This window comes from Mobula birostris, chromosome 13 (assembly GCF_030028105.1).
Source record: "Mobula birostris isolate sMobBir1 chromosome 13, sMobBir1.hap1, whole genome shotgun sequence".
NCBI classification, from domain to species: Eukaryota; Metazoa; Chordata; class Chondrichthyes; order Myliobatiformes; family Myliobatidae; genus Mobula; species Mobula birostris.
The window spans coordinates 64804274-64819686 of NC_092382.1; the positions used below are offsets into that span (position 1 = coordinate 64804274).

At 50.9% G+C, this 15413-nt stretch overlaps 1 protein-coding gene and 1 long non-coding RNA gene across 2 annotated transcripts in view; both read left to right on the forward strand.

Moving 5' to 3' along the window:
* Window positions 1-519: 519 nt before the first annotated feature.
* On the forward strand, window positions 520-4660 carry LOC140207656 (NACHT, LRR and PYD domains-containing protein 3-like). The gene is made up of 5 exons (XM_072276212.1): window positions 520-2270; window positions 3674-3760; window positions 3916-4086; window positions 4242-4409; window positions 4573-4660. Exons 1-5 carry the CDS (start codon window positions 526-528, stop codon window positions 4658-4660), a joined length of 2259 nt encoding a protein of 752 aa, XP_072132313.1. The 5' UTR covers window positions 520-525.
* A 6140-nt stretch (window positions 4661-10800) lies between these two features.
* Window positions 10801-15413, forward strand: part of LOC140206912 (uncharacterized) — a 31739-nt gene continuing 27126 nt past the window's right edge. Inside the window, exon 1 of the long non-coding RNA XR_011888424.1 lies at window positions 10801-10887. This is a non-coding gene — a long non-coding RNA (uncharacterized lncRNA). The remainder of the gene's footprint in view (window positions 10888-15413) is intronic.

Genomic DNA, 15413 nt, shown 5'->3' on the forward strand with positions numbered 1-15413 from the left:
GGGCGGACACACACACCAGGTTCCCGCCGATCGTTCCTTTTCACCCTGTCAGTCTATGGTCGGTTCCCTCGAACCAGACCTCCAACTTTAACCAACTTGTGGGGGCACACCGCTCTTCCAGGGTCTCGTTATCTCGTGATCTCGTGGTTTGTGTCGTGCCTTAGCGAACCTGTTCTTTTTATCCCCCTGCTGGGGTATCGCCTGTCCATCAAACTTCAAACAGTTCAGGTTCAAAGCAATCGGTCTGTCAATATCTGAAATGTGTTTCTTTCTCGTTAATCTCGCTCTTCTCTCTTATTAGCATTTTGAATGTTTCTCCATTGTTCCCCTTATCTCTCTCATCAGCATCAATCTTCTGATAACTTGGTTTTTCGTCACAATTCTGATTCACTGCAACCAAATTTACTTTAGTGTATGAACATATTCTGATAAATTAAATTGATACAAGAGCTTTGTGCTGCACTATTTGTTGCTTACTAAGTTCTGAATTGAGGCGTCTAACATTTTGACTCTTTCTCTGTTCCCATGGAAGATGTTCAACAGAAACACAAGGAGACTCTGCGGGCACAAACCGAAACACTGAGAGTGAACACGATCCTGATGACGGAGAAGGTGAATGTTTTCCAGCTGGTTGATCAATACGCTGAGCTCACGGTCATCTCTACTATTCGTGATCGGAGACTGGTGGAACACGAGCTGCTGGTGAGAGGCAGAGACCACGAGGAGTGGAGAAAACAACATCTCCGCAGAGAGCTGGAAAAACTCCGGACTGATCAGTTGTTCCAGAGCAGCTTTTCCCAAAGTAAATGCAAATCTGGAAGTTCGGCAGCATTGGCTGGAGTCCCGGGGATCGGGAAAACAACAATGGTGCAAAAGATTGTTTATGATTGGGCCACGGGGAAAATATACCAACAATTCCAGTTTGTCTTCAGTTTCAAATTCAGGGATTTAAACTCCATTAACTGCAGAATAAACCTGAGGGAACTGATTTTGGATCAGTATCCTTACTTTGGGAATTTCCTGAGAGAGGTTTGGAAAAACCCAGAGGGATTGCTGTTTATATTCGATGGCTTGGATGAATTCAAACATAAACTCGAATTTGCTGACAGTCGGAGAGATACAGAACCTCAGCACAAGTGCCCAGATCCCGAGTGGTGGTGTGAAGTGTCGGATATTGTGTACAGTTTAATCCAGCACAAGCTGCTGCCAGGGTGCTCAGTACTGGTGACCACCCGCCCCACTGTGTTACATTTATTAGAAAAGGCAGAAATCAATGTCTGGGCTGAAATCCTGGGATTTGTCGATGAAGAACGGAAGGGATATTTCATCAGGCATTTTGAAGATAAGACGGTAGCAGAAGCTGTTTTCAAACACGTGGAGGAGAACGAGATCCTGTACACCATGAGCTACAACCCCTCCTACTGCTGGATCCTCGCTCTGGCACTGGGACCCTTCTTCGCAAAAAGAGACAGGGACCCACAGCGAGTTCCCAAGACCATAACCCAACTCTATTCCTACTATATTTACAATATCCTGAAAAACGACGGCCGTGAGATTGAGAACCCCCGTGACGTGTTACTCAAGGTTGGTCAGATGGCCTTCAGAGGTGTGTTTGACAAGAAGATTGTATTTACAAATGGAGATTTAATCAACTACAATCTGAAACCTTCCCAGTTCTTGTCTGGGTTCCTGATGGAGCTTTTGGAGAGAGAGGATTCTCCCCGATGTGTAGTGTACACATTCCCACACCTCACCATCCAGGAGTTTGTAGCGGCACTCGCACAGTTCCTGAATCCACATCCCGGGGATATCCTGAAATTCCTCACTGAAGCCCACAACACAACAGATGGCCGATTTGAGGTGTTTCTCCGTTTTGTTGCTGGCCTCTCCTCTCCAATGACAGCTCGGGGCCTGGAGGAGTTTCTGGGACCATTTCCCCGTCAAACAACCTGCCGGGTGATTGACTGGGTGAAGGAGGAGGTTAAATGCCAGAGTGGAAACACGAGGAGTGAAGCTGGTAAAAGGAGCCTCCTGAACACACTGCACTACCTGTTTGAGTCTCAGAATCGTGGCCTGGCTCAGGCCGCACTGGAATCTGTGGAAGCACTTTCATTCAGTAGAATGACACTGACCCCAATTGACTGTGCGGTGCTGTCTCATGTCATCGGACTCTGTGATACAATAAAACATATCGACCTAGTTGGCTGCCACATTCAGTGTGAAGGAATCCAGCGGCTGGTACCTGGGCTGCACAAGTGCCAGGAGTTGGGGTAACTTCACTTATTTCTCAGTCTGATCTGTGAAAGTATTTCATTATTTCGTTTTAATGTAAAGGTAAAGCAGATTATGAGTTTTTGTGACAAATTAATAGGCGATCGGTCAGTAAATCAAGAACGGGAGTGCCCTATGGTTTCGTGTATAGAGATGTTGGAGACTTCAGATGAGCGAACAATGGCCGTTGGTTTAATGGTAGTAAATCACACGAATGGCCGTGTTTCTCGCTGCATGTGACACGTCAATTGACAATGTTCCTTCTCACTGTTACTGACATCGACACCGACACTGACTGCAGCAGGTGTGACGGATCTGCGCACCCTCTTCCCGATGAAGTACAAGAGAGAATCAGAGGAATGTCCCAGTGAGAGGGAGAGAAATACCCGAGATTATCCTTCCCAACCCCTCTCCCCGCGTGTGACTATCACGATCACTCCAACAGTGTGACTTTGTTCACTGCCAGATACCCAACACTCATGTGGGCATCACCTCTTCCAATTGTGGGGTTCAATTCTGACCAACCCTCCCTGTGCGATCTACGTCTGCATCACATCCTCTTGTGGAATCTTGCTTCCCCATCTGTCTTCCTCCTATGGGATCTCTCTTCTTCATCCCCCTTTCCTCCTATGGGATCTCTCTTCCCCATTCCCTTTCCTCCTATGGGATCTGTCTTTGCCATATCCTCTTCATCTTGTGGGATGGCTCTTTACCTATCTTCCTTCATTGTGGGATCTCGCTTCCCTATCCCACTTCCTCCTCTGGGATCTATCCTCTGCATACATTTTTCCTCCTGTGGGATCTCTCTTCTCCATTCTCCTTCCTCCTGTGGTAATTATCCACTCCATCCCCCTTCCTCCTGTGGGATTTCTTTTCTCCATTCCCCGTCCTCCCATGGAATCCCTCTTCTCCACCCCCCTCGTCCTGTGGGGATATCTCTTTCCCATCTCCCTTCCTTCTGTGGCATCTTTCTTCTCTATTCCCCTTCCTTCCAGTGGTATCTCTATTCCCCATCTCCCTTCCTCCTGTGGGATTACTCTGCCTATCCCTTTTGCCCTGGCGGGCTTTTCTTCCACCATCTCCCATGGACACGTTCTCATCCACAACTCTTCCTCTCTGTGGGACTTCTTCCAGCCCTTCAACGCTGCAGCTTTCTACCATCTCGTCAGGATTTTTTTCCAAACGTCGGGGACTGAGACAGAATATAGAAAGTTTACAGAGTCACACCGACAGGCTAAATTACTAACATTCGGAGCTGGGCAGTGAGGGACATTGACAGTCATGTGAATTGGTCAGTGATTTACTGAAGGGTTTAATGTTTCCTGAAATACCGGGTGAGAGGAATTCCCTCAGAACCACTGTCTGAATCAATTTGTTCATCAATTTGTCTGTTTGTGTTTAGACTTGGGATGAATAAACTGGGAGATTCAGGAGTGAAACTGCTGTCTGCAGCTCTGAGGAATCGAGAGTGTAAAATACAGACACTATGGTAAGTGTCAGAAAGGGATATTGCGGTTATAGTCACTGGGTATCTGACACTGAACATTAAGGTGATCAGTAATTGTATTACTGATAAACACTGGGAATTTCTACCGTCTCCTGTCTCTCTGTGGCCTTTACCCACACTCTCCCTTTCATCCACAGGCTGAGCAATGTCGGTCTCACAGATTCTGGTACCAAGCATCTTGCCTCCGCTCTCAGCACAAACCCTTCACTGACGAAGCTGAACCTGAATGAAAATGAACTAGGAGATTCAGGGGTGAAACTGGTGTCTGAGGCTCTGACGAACTCGGAGTGTAAAATGCAGAAACTGTGGTAAGTGTAAGACTGTGGGAGATTGTCTTTACAGTCACTGGGTGTCTGACGCTGAACATTAATGTGATCAGTAATTGTCTTATTGGTAAACATTCGAGATTCATAGCGTCCACTGTCTCTCGGTGTCCTTCACCCTCACTCTCTCTCATCTCCAGGTTGTACAAGGTCGGTCTCACTGATGCTGGTGTCGATGATCTCGTCTCCGCTCTCAGTGCAACCCAATCACTGGCAGAGCTGGATCTGGGATCAAACTCGCTCACAGACCAATCTGTCCCCGCTCTTCGCCGCCTCATACTGGCCCTCCCGAGTCTGGAGCGGATCTGGTGAGTGATTGTGTTCATATTCAATGTCATAAAATATCAGCGGATCCGCCGGGTTTCCGCTTGTGTTTGTCTGTGAATGTTGTTGAAACATTAACCCTAGTCCTCTGTTGCTGACGCTGTTGTGTAATTTGTTATTTCCTCTTCATTCTTCCATCTGTTTCAGGCTGTGGGACAATCAGATCAGTTGGACCGGGGAAGAGGAACTGAAGTCTCTGCAGGAACTCAGATCCGGACTGAGTCTGATACTGTGAACATCTGAATGTGTGCACATCCCCACCCACAGTTTGACAGACTCTCCACCCACCCCCTCCCCCGCGCCTTTAATGGACCGTGACAGATTTAATTCCCAAAGTTTCTGACGGACCCCGTCTCCAGCAGCGCGCTCTGTGACGTCAGAGTCAGTTCCAGAGACGTAATTCCACCTCCGGATCAGCGGAACTGCCTCCGATGTATGTTCAGTCCGGAGAGCGCCCCCAAGTGATGCCCTGGGTAATTACACAGACAGTAAGAGCCCAGAGGCAGTGCTCATGGGTCACCAGTCCCGGGATGGGGTAATCCGGGGAGTGAATCCTTTTGCCCACTTTGCTGAGGACGGTACATTCCGCAGTGTGGCCGAAATAATAATGTTAAATTGACAAATACCCACAACCTCAAATTGAAAAACAAACTGTACCTCACATGTCCTTTAGAATTATCCCCATCTGATCTTAAATTCATGGCCCCTTCTACTGGAAATTTCAACCCTGAAGAAAAGATACTGTCTGTCTTGTATATCTGTGCCGCTCATAAACTTAGAAACATCAATCAGATCTACTCTCAGCCTCCTCCGCTCTAGTAAATAAAAACAGTCGCTGTTCGTCTAAACTCCAGTCGTCGCGCATGCTCTCTAATCCAGGTAGCACCCTGGTTAATATTTTCAGCAGCCTCTACAAAGACTCGACATCCTTCCTCTAGTGGGGCCACCAGAGTAAATGCATTACTCTGGGTGCGACCACACTTTGTTAAGCTCTCCACCTTTCTTGTAATACCACGAGCATTTATCTTATTCAGCAGCCTTATGTGCAGCACCTTATCAAATGCCTTCTGAAAATCCAAATAAACAATATCCATTAACTCTCCTTTGTCTGTATTTGCTGTTATTTCCTCAAAAATTGCATCAGGAAAGACAGATTTCCCTCTCAACCACAATCTCCTGTCTTATCACCATATCCTTTCATGCTCTGACTAATCAAGATTCTGTCAACCTCTGCCTTAAATATAACAGATCACCTGTCCTCCTTAGACATCTGTGGCAAAGAATTTCACATATTCTCCATGTTCTGAGTAAACATATTCCTCCTCATCGTTCTAAGTTGACCTCCTTCAGCCCCCTCTATTAGGAGGCTGTGTTTTCTGGTCTCAGACCTCTTCCATCCACCTCCATATCATGAGAAACATCCTCTCTACATCCACTCTATCAAAGCCGTTCAACATTCGATAGGTTTCATTGAAGATCCCAATCATCCTTTTAAATTCCAGTGATTAGCTTCCCAAAGCACCAAAACCTCCTCCTATGACAAGCCTTTCCATTCCGGAATCATTTTTGGGAATCAGTAAATGAAACAGTGTAACTTGGCAAACACCATGCCTGTTCCCTCAAACTCTCAGGGAGACTCTCTCTGTCTGGTTAGAATCACTGAGCACAGCAGTAAGAGTGTAAATAAGTGGAGAGGACTTTGGAGGTCATTCTTGAGTGGGAGATATTAGTGGCCAGTGTTGGAGTATTTAAGTTAAGGATAACAGAATGACATGGTGGAATAGTGGTTAGCATAAGCTTTAAGATTGTGTTTCAATTCCGGCCACTGTCCGAAAGGAGCCTGAATGCTTTTCCTGTGGGAGCTTCCTCTGGCTGCCCCGGTTTCCTCCCACATTCCAAAGATGCACAGGTAGGGTTACTGAGTTGTGGATATGCTGTGTTGGCACCGAATGCATGGCAACACTTGCGAACTGCCACGGCACCTCTCCAACGCAAACAACGTGTTTCCCTATATGTGTCAATGCACATGTGACAAATACGGCTGCTATAGTCATTGTTTTCTCTGTGGGGGCTAAGGGCACAGGAAATGCATACACTCGCCCGAGTCCCAACTCCCTCTGTCACCTCAGTCTTGTTTGTCACTATTACTCAAAGCTCTCACGTGGCTTCTCACCTGATGTTGTCTCTGTCTCTGATACAGGGAGTCGATCGATCACAGTCTATCAGCTTCCTCTAACACACCGGACATTAGTAAGGCTGTGGGCTCTGACAAATTAAACTTTAATGCACAACGAGTGTTGAAGAGCATCCACGTGATGTACCAAAAAGAGATCAAAAATTGATCACTTCTGGAAGTAAACTTCTTTATATTGAGCCTCAGCAGATGGGCAAGATCTTAAATCAATATTTATCCTGCTTTTTTTTCATTGTAGAGAATGATGCAAAACTTAAAATAGTCAATGCAAATAGTTTTGTGATAGTCTACATCATAGCAGAGGAGGTGCTAAATATCTCAAAATGTATTGAGAAATCTCCAGGCCAACAGCACTGTTGGAATGGAGGGAAATGGGAGAGAACTGGCTGAGATGTATGCATCACTAAAATAGGTGATGTGGAAAACAGTGAACATGGTATCGGGACTTGCAGAGAGATCTTGATCATCTCTTGATGTGATCAAATGAATGGCAGATGGAGTATAATTCAGATTAGTATGTTATTTCATTTCGTCAATAATTGAGAATAGGACTTCCAGGAGGCTGAGGAGGTGATAGATAGGACATAGAGTCACAGGAAAGTATAGCACAGAAACAGGCTGTTCACCCCATTGAGTCCATGCTGAACCACTTAAAGTGCCCACTGCCATCAACCTGTACTGGGACCATAGCCATCCATACACATACCATCTGTGTACTGATTCGAACTTCTCTGAAACGTTGAATCGAGTTCATATGCACCACTTGTGCTGGCAGCTTATTCCACACGCATGCAACCCTCTGAGTGAAGAAAGTTTCCCTCGTGTTCCCCTGGACATTTTCACCACTCACCATTAACCTAAGACCTCAATTGTAATCTCTCCCAGCCTCAGTGAAAGAAGCCTGCCGGTATTTATGCTATCTATACCTCTCATAATGCTGTATACCTGTATCAGATCTCCTCTCAATCTTCTACGTCCCAAGGAATAAAGTCCTAACCTAGTCAATCTTTCTTTCTAATTTAGATCCTCCAGATCCAGCAACAGCCCTGTAGATTGTCTCCGTACTCTTTCAACCTTGCTTACATCTCTCCTACAGGTCAGGTGATCAAAGTTGCACACAATACTATAAGCCAGGCTTACACAACTTCAACACAACAAGACTTTGATTTATGAAGGCCCACCTGCCATTGTATTCCCAGATTATTTTGCTCTACCACAATCACCAGTGCTCTATTGTTCACTGTGTGAAACCTACCCTTGTGAGGACTTCAGGGTTACATACCTTCTGCCTGATAGTATCTGTGAAAAGATGGCATGGTCTTGATGTTTGATGATAGACGTTGCCTTCTTGAGTAGCACCTCATGTAGAAACTAGTGACAGTGGGGAGGGGTGTGTCTGTAATGTATTGATCTGAGTCATCCACTCTCCCCAGCTCCTTACATTCCTGAACATTCATACTGCCTTGTACAACTTTATTTTTGGACCATTCTCTCTCAACTCGAGCAATTGTTGTCCACGAAAATCCCAGCACGTCAGCAGTTTTGGAGATGCTCAGACTGCCCCATGTGGCACCAACAATTATTTCACTGTCATACTCTTTGATCACTTTCTTCCCCATTCTGATGTTTGGTCTGAACCTTTTGACCATGTTTGCAGGCACTTTTGCATTGAGTTGCTGACTCAAAATTTGCTGTTTAAATATTTGCATTAACAAGCAGATGTACAGGTCTACCTAATAAAGTGGCAAATGAATATGTGAAAAAACAGGACACTACGAGCATATTGTTTGAACAACATTACAAATGTGAAGAATACAATGTACTGTATATTTTTTGTGAATAAATTTTGCATGTCAAGTTTTAGAAAAAAATCTAAACATAGAAAATTCGAGATGAACATATTACAGAGAGATTGAAGTGTTATTGCGAATAAAATAATATCAAGTGAACATGAAGCTGCAGCAAACAATCAGGAAGGTAAAGGACATTTTGTCATCATTGTGAGGGGTTAGAGTTTAGAGGACTACTATTACACAAAGGAGGGTGTGTGACATCACCTGGAATATTATGTCCAGCCTTGGTACCATTATTTAAACAAAAGTAGAGACCAGCATTGAAGGTTGATGAGAAGAGATCCACTCAGCTGAATCCTGGGATGAGGAGGTTGTCCTTCCCTGAGGAGCTAAAAGCTTTAGACCTGTGCAGTTTGGAATTTAGAGTAATGAGGGGTGATCTTACTGAAATTTGGAAGGTCCAGAGGGAGATAATAGTGTAGATGTTGAGAAGTTCCCAGGGGTGGGTATGACTCAAATAAGGTGGATGTGGTAACAAGTTGTGTGGTCATTTATAAGTGATGTACATTGGTATTTCTTCTCACTGTGTTAAATCCAGAATCTTAAACACTGGGGTTATGGAATGAAATGGATCAATCTGTGAAGGAATGGAGATTTGAGAGCTTTGTGGAGCTGGTTCAGGAGAGGAGGTGAGGCCAGGGACAAATCACCCAGATCGATTTGAGAAGTGGGTCAGGGTTGAGGAGCCCAGTGACCCAGTCAAGCTCCTGATCTGTTGTGTGTTCCCGTGTGGAGGTGCGGGTGTTTCATGATGTACTTCAAGAGCAGAGGGACGCAATGGACAGTGTTGTAGAATTTAAATCACAATAATAGTGACAGGGATGGGACAGCAGTGATAACTCAGTGGAGAGTAAGACCCGAGGAAGTCTTCACCCTCCAGGTCTCAGCTCCACCTCTCACCTCAGCCTGGTTTCCATCTGTTGTTCAGTGTTCCCCTGTGGCTCCTCACCAGATGTTGCCTCTGTCACTGACAAGAGTCCATCACTCTCGGTCTGATACCTTCCTGTAATAGACCCGTCATTAGTAAAATCTGACCAGTGGAACTCTGCCCACCTTAGATGCTCAGGTCCATCTCTCACCCTGAGGGAGTTCACTCAGTCTGGCCTCTTGCTAATGAAATACCCTCCCTCTACCTCAGGACCTCCTTTAATTACCATGATGGACAATGTAGAGGGTGCTTTACTCTGTCTGGCCACGGGAATGTGAGATGGGAGAGTGTGGAGGGAGCTTCACTATATATCTAATTGTGGGAGTGTGCGATGGTATTGTGTAGAGGCAGATTCACTGTGTCTGACAGCGATATTGTGTGATGGGACCTGCAGAAACAGCTTCACTGTGTCTGACCCCAGGATTGTGTGATGGGATATTGTGCAGGGAGCTGTTCTCCTTGTCTAATCCCTAGGAGTGTGTGATTCGACATTGCAGAGGGAGCTTCACTGCGTGTCTGTTTCCGGGCGTGTGTGATGGGACCATGTAGAGGTAGGAGTTCCCAAACTGGGTCCAGGTACCCTCAGTTAATGGGAGAGGTCCATGGCAGAGAAAAGCTGGGAACGCAAACACGAGGAAATCTGCAGATGCTGTAATTTCAAGCAACACACAGAAAAGTTGCTGGTGAACGCAGCAGGCGAGACAGCATCTCCAGGAAGAGATACAGTCGACGTTTCGGGCCAAGACGCCTGATATAGGGAGCTTCACTGTCTGAGTGCGGGAGTGTGAACAGAGGGGACTTTACTGTCACTGATGGGGAACCCAGCAGAGGGACACCCACTCACCCACAGAGGGACGGGGAGACAGGGGATCAACATCAATTGCTCTGTCTCCCAGTAAACTCTCCCCTGTCACTGATGTGGAACCCAGCAGAAGGAGGGAAGACCCGGACACCCATTCACCCACAGAGGGACGGGGACAGGGGATCAACATCAATTGCCCTGTCTCCCAGTCACCTCTCCCCTCTGCTGAGCTCCGAGATCTCTCCGTCATTGATCGGGGAGCCCCGCCCACCGCGCGATCATCGCGCTCTGCCCTCCGCCCTCACCGTCAGTTCCTGACCGCGCGAGCTCCAATCGCTCTCTAGCATTGGCCCATGGCTCCGCCCACAGCGCGAGTTTTAAACTCGCTCCAGCATTGGTCAATACCCCCGCCATTAGCGCGAACTCCAATCGCCCTCCACCATCGGTCAATAACACCGCCTACGGCGCGAATTCCAATCGCACTCTACCATTGGTCAATAACCCCGCCTACGGCACGAGCTCCAATCTCTCTCCACCATTGGTCAGTGGCTCCGTACAAGGCGCGAGCTCCAATCGCTCTCCCCCATTGGTCGAGAATTCCTGTCGGTTGCGCGAGCTCCGCTCTGCGCTTTTCATCCATCTGGAAAACTCCGCTCAGTCCGACCGAGTCCGAGCAGCTTCTGAGGTGAGGGAGTGTCCGGTGTGTAGTGAGGGTCTCGGGGGAGGGAGAGAGTCTGAGGTGAGGGAGTGTCCGGTGTTTAGTGAGGGTCTCGGGGGAGGGAGAGAGTCTGAGGTGAGGGAGTGTCCGGTGTTTAGTGAGGGTCTCGGGGGAGGGAGAGAGTCTGAGGTGAGGGAGTGTCCGGTGTTTAGTGAGGGTCTCGGGGGAGGGGAGAGAGTCTGAGGTGAGGGAGTGTCCGGTGTTTAGTGAGGGTCTCGGGGGGAGGGAGAGAGTCTGAGGTGAGGGAGTGTCCGGTGTTTAGTGAGGGTCTCGGGGGGAGGGAGAGAGTCTGAGGTGAGGGAGTGTCCGGTGTTTAGTGAGGGTCTCGGGGGGGGGGGGAGAGAGTCTGAGGTGAGGGAGTGTCCGGTGTTTAGTGAGGGTCTCGGGGGAGGGGAGAGAGTCTGAGGTGAGGGAGTGTCCGGTGTGTAGTGAGGGTCTCGGGGGAGGGAGAGAGTCTGAGGTGAGGGAGTGTCCGGTGTTTAGTGAGGGTCTCGGGGGAGGGAGAGAGTCTGAGGTGAGGGAGTGTCCGGTGTGTAGTGAGGGTCTCGGGGGAGGGAGAGAGTCTGAGGTGAGGGAGTGTCCGGTGTTTAGTGAGGGTCTCGGGGGAGGGAGAGAGTCTGAGGTGAGGGAGTGTCCGGTGTTTAGTGAGGGTCTCGGGGGGAGGGAGAGAGTCTGAGGTGAGGGAGTGTCCGGTGTGTAGTGAGGGTCTCGGGGGAGGGAGAGAGTCTGAGGTGAGGGAGTGTCCGGTGTTTAGTGAGGGTCTCGGGGGAGGGAGAGAGTCTGAGGTGAGGGAGTGTCCGGTGTGTACTGAGGGTCTCGGGGGAGGGAGAGAGTCTGAGGTGAGGGAGTGTCCGGTGTTTAGTGAGGGTCTCGGGGGGAGGGAGAGAGTCTGAGGTGAGGGAGTGTCCGGTGTTTAGTGAGGGTCTCGGGGGAGGGAGAGAGTCTGAGGTGAGGGAGTGTCCGGTGTTTAGTGAGGGTCTCGGGAGAGGGAGAGAGTCTGAGGTGAGGGAGTGTCCGGTGTGTAGTGAGGGTCTCGGGGGAGGGAGAGAGTCTGAGGTGAGGGAGTGTCCGGTGTGTAGTGAGGGTCTCGGGGGAGGGAGAGAGTCTGAGGTGAGGGAGTGTCCGGTGTTTAGTGAGGGTCTCGGGAGAGGGAGAGAGTCTGAGGTGAGGGAGTGTAAGGTGTTTAGTGAGGGTCTCGGGGGAGGGAGAGAGTCTGAGGTGAGGGAGTGTCCGGTGTTTAGTGTGGGTCTCGGGGGAGGGAGAGAGTCTGAGGTGAGGGAGTGTCCGGTGTTTAGTGAGGGTCTTGGGGGGAGAGAGTCTGAGGTGAGGGAGTGTCCGGTGTGTAGTGAGGGTCTCGGGGGAGGGAGAGAGTCTGAGGTGGGGGAGTGTCCGGTGTTTAGTGAGGGTCTCGGGGGGAGGGAGAGAGTCTGAGGTGAGGGAGTGTCCGGTGTTTAGTGAGGGTCTCGGGAGAGGGAGAGAGTCTGAGGTGAGGGAGTGTCCGGTGTTTAGTGAGGGTCTCGGGGGAGGGAGAGAGTCTGAGGTGAGGGAGTGTCTGGTGTTTAGTGAGGGTCTCGGGGTAGGGAGAGAGTCTGAGGTGAGGGAGTGTCTGGTGTTTAGTGAGGGTCTCGGGGGAGGGAGAGAGTCTGAATTGAGGGAGTGTCTGGTGTTTAGTGAGGGTCTCGGGGTAGGGAGAGAGTCTGAGGTGAGGGAGTGTCCGGTGTTTAGTGAGGGTCTCGGGGGAGGGAGAGAGTCTGAGGTGAGGGAGTGTCCGGTGTTTAGTGAGAGTCTCGGGGGAGGGAGAGAGTCTGAGGTGAGGGAGTGTCCGGTGTTTAGTGAGGGTCTCGGGGGAGGGAGAGAGTCTGAGGTGGGGGAGTGTCCGGTGTGTAGTGAGGGTCTCGGGGGAGGGAGAGAGTCTGAGGTGAGGGAGTGTCTGGTGTTTAGTGAGGGTCTCGGGGGAGGGAGAGAGTCTGAGGTGGGGGAGTGTCCGGTGTGTAGTGAGGGTCTCGGGGGAGGGAGAGAGTCTGAGGTGAGGGAGTGTCTGGTGTTTAGTGAGGGTCTCGGGGGAGGGAGAGAGTCTGAGGTGAGGGAGTGTCTGGTGTTTAGTGAGGGTCTCGGGGGAGGGAGAGAGTCTGTGAGGGAGTGTCTGGTGTTTAGTGAGGGTCTCTGGGGAGGGAGAGAGTCTGAGGTGAGGGAGTGTCCGGTGTTTAGTGAGGGTCTCGGGGGAGGGAGAGAGTCTGAGGTGAGGGAGTGTCCGGTGTGTAGTGAGGGACTCGGGGAAGGGAGAGAGTCTGAGGTGAGGGAGTGTCCGGTGTTTAGTGAGGGTCTCGGGGGAGGGAGAGAGTCTGAGGTGAGGGAGTGTCCGGTGTTTAGTGAGGGTCTCGGGGGGAGGGCGAGAGTCTGAGGTGAGGGAGTGTCTGGTGTGTAGTGAGGGTCTCGGGGGGAGGGAGAGAGTCTGAGGTGAGGGAGTGTCCGGAGTGTAGTGAGGGTCTCGGGGGGAGGGAGAGAGTCTGAGGTGAGGGAGTGTCCGGTGTTTAGTGAGGGTCTCGGGGAAGGGAGAGAGTCTGAGGTGAGGGAGTGTCCGGGGTTTAGTGAGGGTCTCTGGGAAGGGAGAGAGTCTGAGGTGAGGGAGTGTCCGGTGTTTAGTGAGGGTCTCGGGGGAGGGAGAGAGTCTGAGGTGAGGGAGTGTCCGGTGTGTAGTGAGGGTCTCGGGGGAGGGAGAGAGTCTGAGGTGAGGGAGTGTCCGGTGTTTAGTGAGGGTCTCGGGGGAGGGAGAGAGTCTGAGGTGAGGGAGTGTCCGGTGTGTAGTGAGGGTCTCGGGGAAGGGAGAGAGTCTGAGGTGAGGGAGTGTCCGGTGTTTAGTGAGGGTCTCGGGGGAGGGAGAGAGTCTGAGGTGAGGGAGTGTCCGGTGTTTAGTGAGGGTCTCGGGGGAGGGAGTGTCCGGTGTTTAGTGAGGGTCTCGGGGGAGGGAGAGAGTCTGAGGTGAGGGAGTGTCCGGTGCTTAGTGAGGGTCTCGGGGGAGGGGGAGAGTCTGAGGGGAGGGAGTGTCCGGTGTTTAGTGAGGGTCTCGTGGGAGGGAGAGAGTCTGAGGTGAGGGAGTGTCCGGTGTGTAGTGAGGGTCTCGGGGGAGGGAGAGAGTCTGAGGTGAGGGAGAGTCCGGTGTTTAGTGAGGGTCTCGGGGGATGGAGAGAGTCTGAGGTGAGGGAGTGTCCGGTGTTTACTGAGGGTCTCGGGGGGAGGGAGAGAGTCTGAGGTGAGGGAGTGTCCGGTGTGTAGTGAGGGTCTGGGGGGAGGGAGAGAGTCAGAGGTGAGGGAGTGTCCGGTGTTTAGTGAGGGTCTCGGGGGAGGGGGAGAGTCTGAGGTGAGGGAGTGTCTGGTGTTTAATGAGGGTCTCGGGGGAGGGAGAGAGTCTGAGGTGAGGGAGTGTCCGGTGTTTAGTGAGGGTCTCGGGGGAGGGAGAGAGTCTGATGTGAGGGAGTGTCCGGTGTTTAGTGAGGGTCTCGGGGGAGGGAGAGAGTCTGAGGTGAGGGAGTGTCCGGTGTTTAGTGAGGGTCTCGGGGGAGGGAGAGAGTCTGAGGTGAGGGAGTGTCCGGTGTTTAGTGAGGGTCTCGGGGGAGGGAGAGAGTCTGAGGTGAGGGAGTGTCCGGTGTTTAGTGAGGGTCTCGGGGGGAGGGAGAGAGTGTGGGGTGAGGGAGTGTCCGGTGTTTAGTGAGGGTCTCGGGGAAGGGAGAGAGTCTGAGGTGAGGGAGTGTCCGGTGTGTAGTGAGGGTCTCGTGAGGGGGGAGAGAGTCTGAGGTGAGGGAGTGTCCGGTGTTTAATGAGGGTGTCGGGCGAGGGAGAGAGTCTGAGGTGAGGGAGTGTCCGGTGTTTAGTGAGGGTCTCGGGGGAGGGAGAGAGTCTGATGTGAGGGAGTGTCCGGTGTTTAATGAGGGTCTCGGGGGAGGGTGAGAGTCTGAGGGGAGGGAGTGTCTGGTGTTTAGTGAGGGTCTCGGGGGAGGGAGAGAGTCTGAGGTGAGGGAGTGTCCGGTGTTTAGTGAGGGTCTCGGGGGAGGGGGAGAGTCTGAGGGGAGGGAGTGTCCGGTGTTTAGTGAGGGTCTCGTGGGAGGGAGAGAGTCTGAGGTGAGGGAGTGTCCGGTATGTAGTGAGGGTCTCGGGGGAGGGAGAGAGTCTGAGGTGAGGGAGAGTCCGGTGTTTAGTGAGGGTCTCGGGGGATGGAGAGAGTCTGAGGTGAGGGAGTGTCCGGTGTTTACTGAGGGTCTCGGGGGGAGGGAGAGAGTCTGAGGTGAGGGAGTGTCCGGTGTGTAGTGAGGGTCTGGGGGGAGGGAGAGAGTCAGAGGTGAGGGAGTGTCCGGTGTTTAGTGAGGGTCTTGGGGGAGGGAGAGAGTCTGAGGTGAGGGAGTGTCTGGTGTTTAATGAGGGTCTCGGGGGAGGGAGAGAGTCTGAGGTGAGGGAGTGTCCGGTGTTTAGTGAAGGTCTCGGGGGTAGGAGAGAGTCTG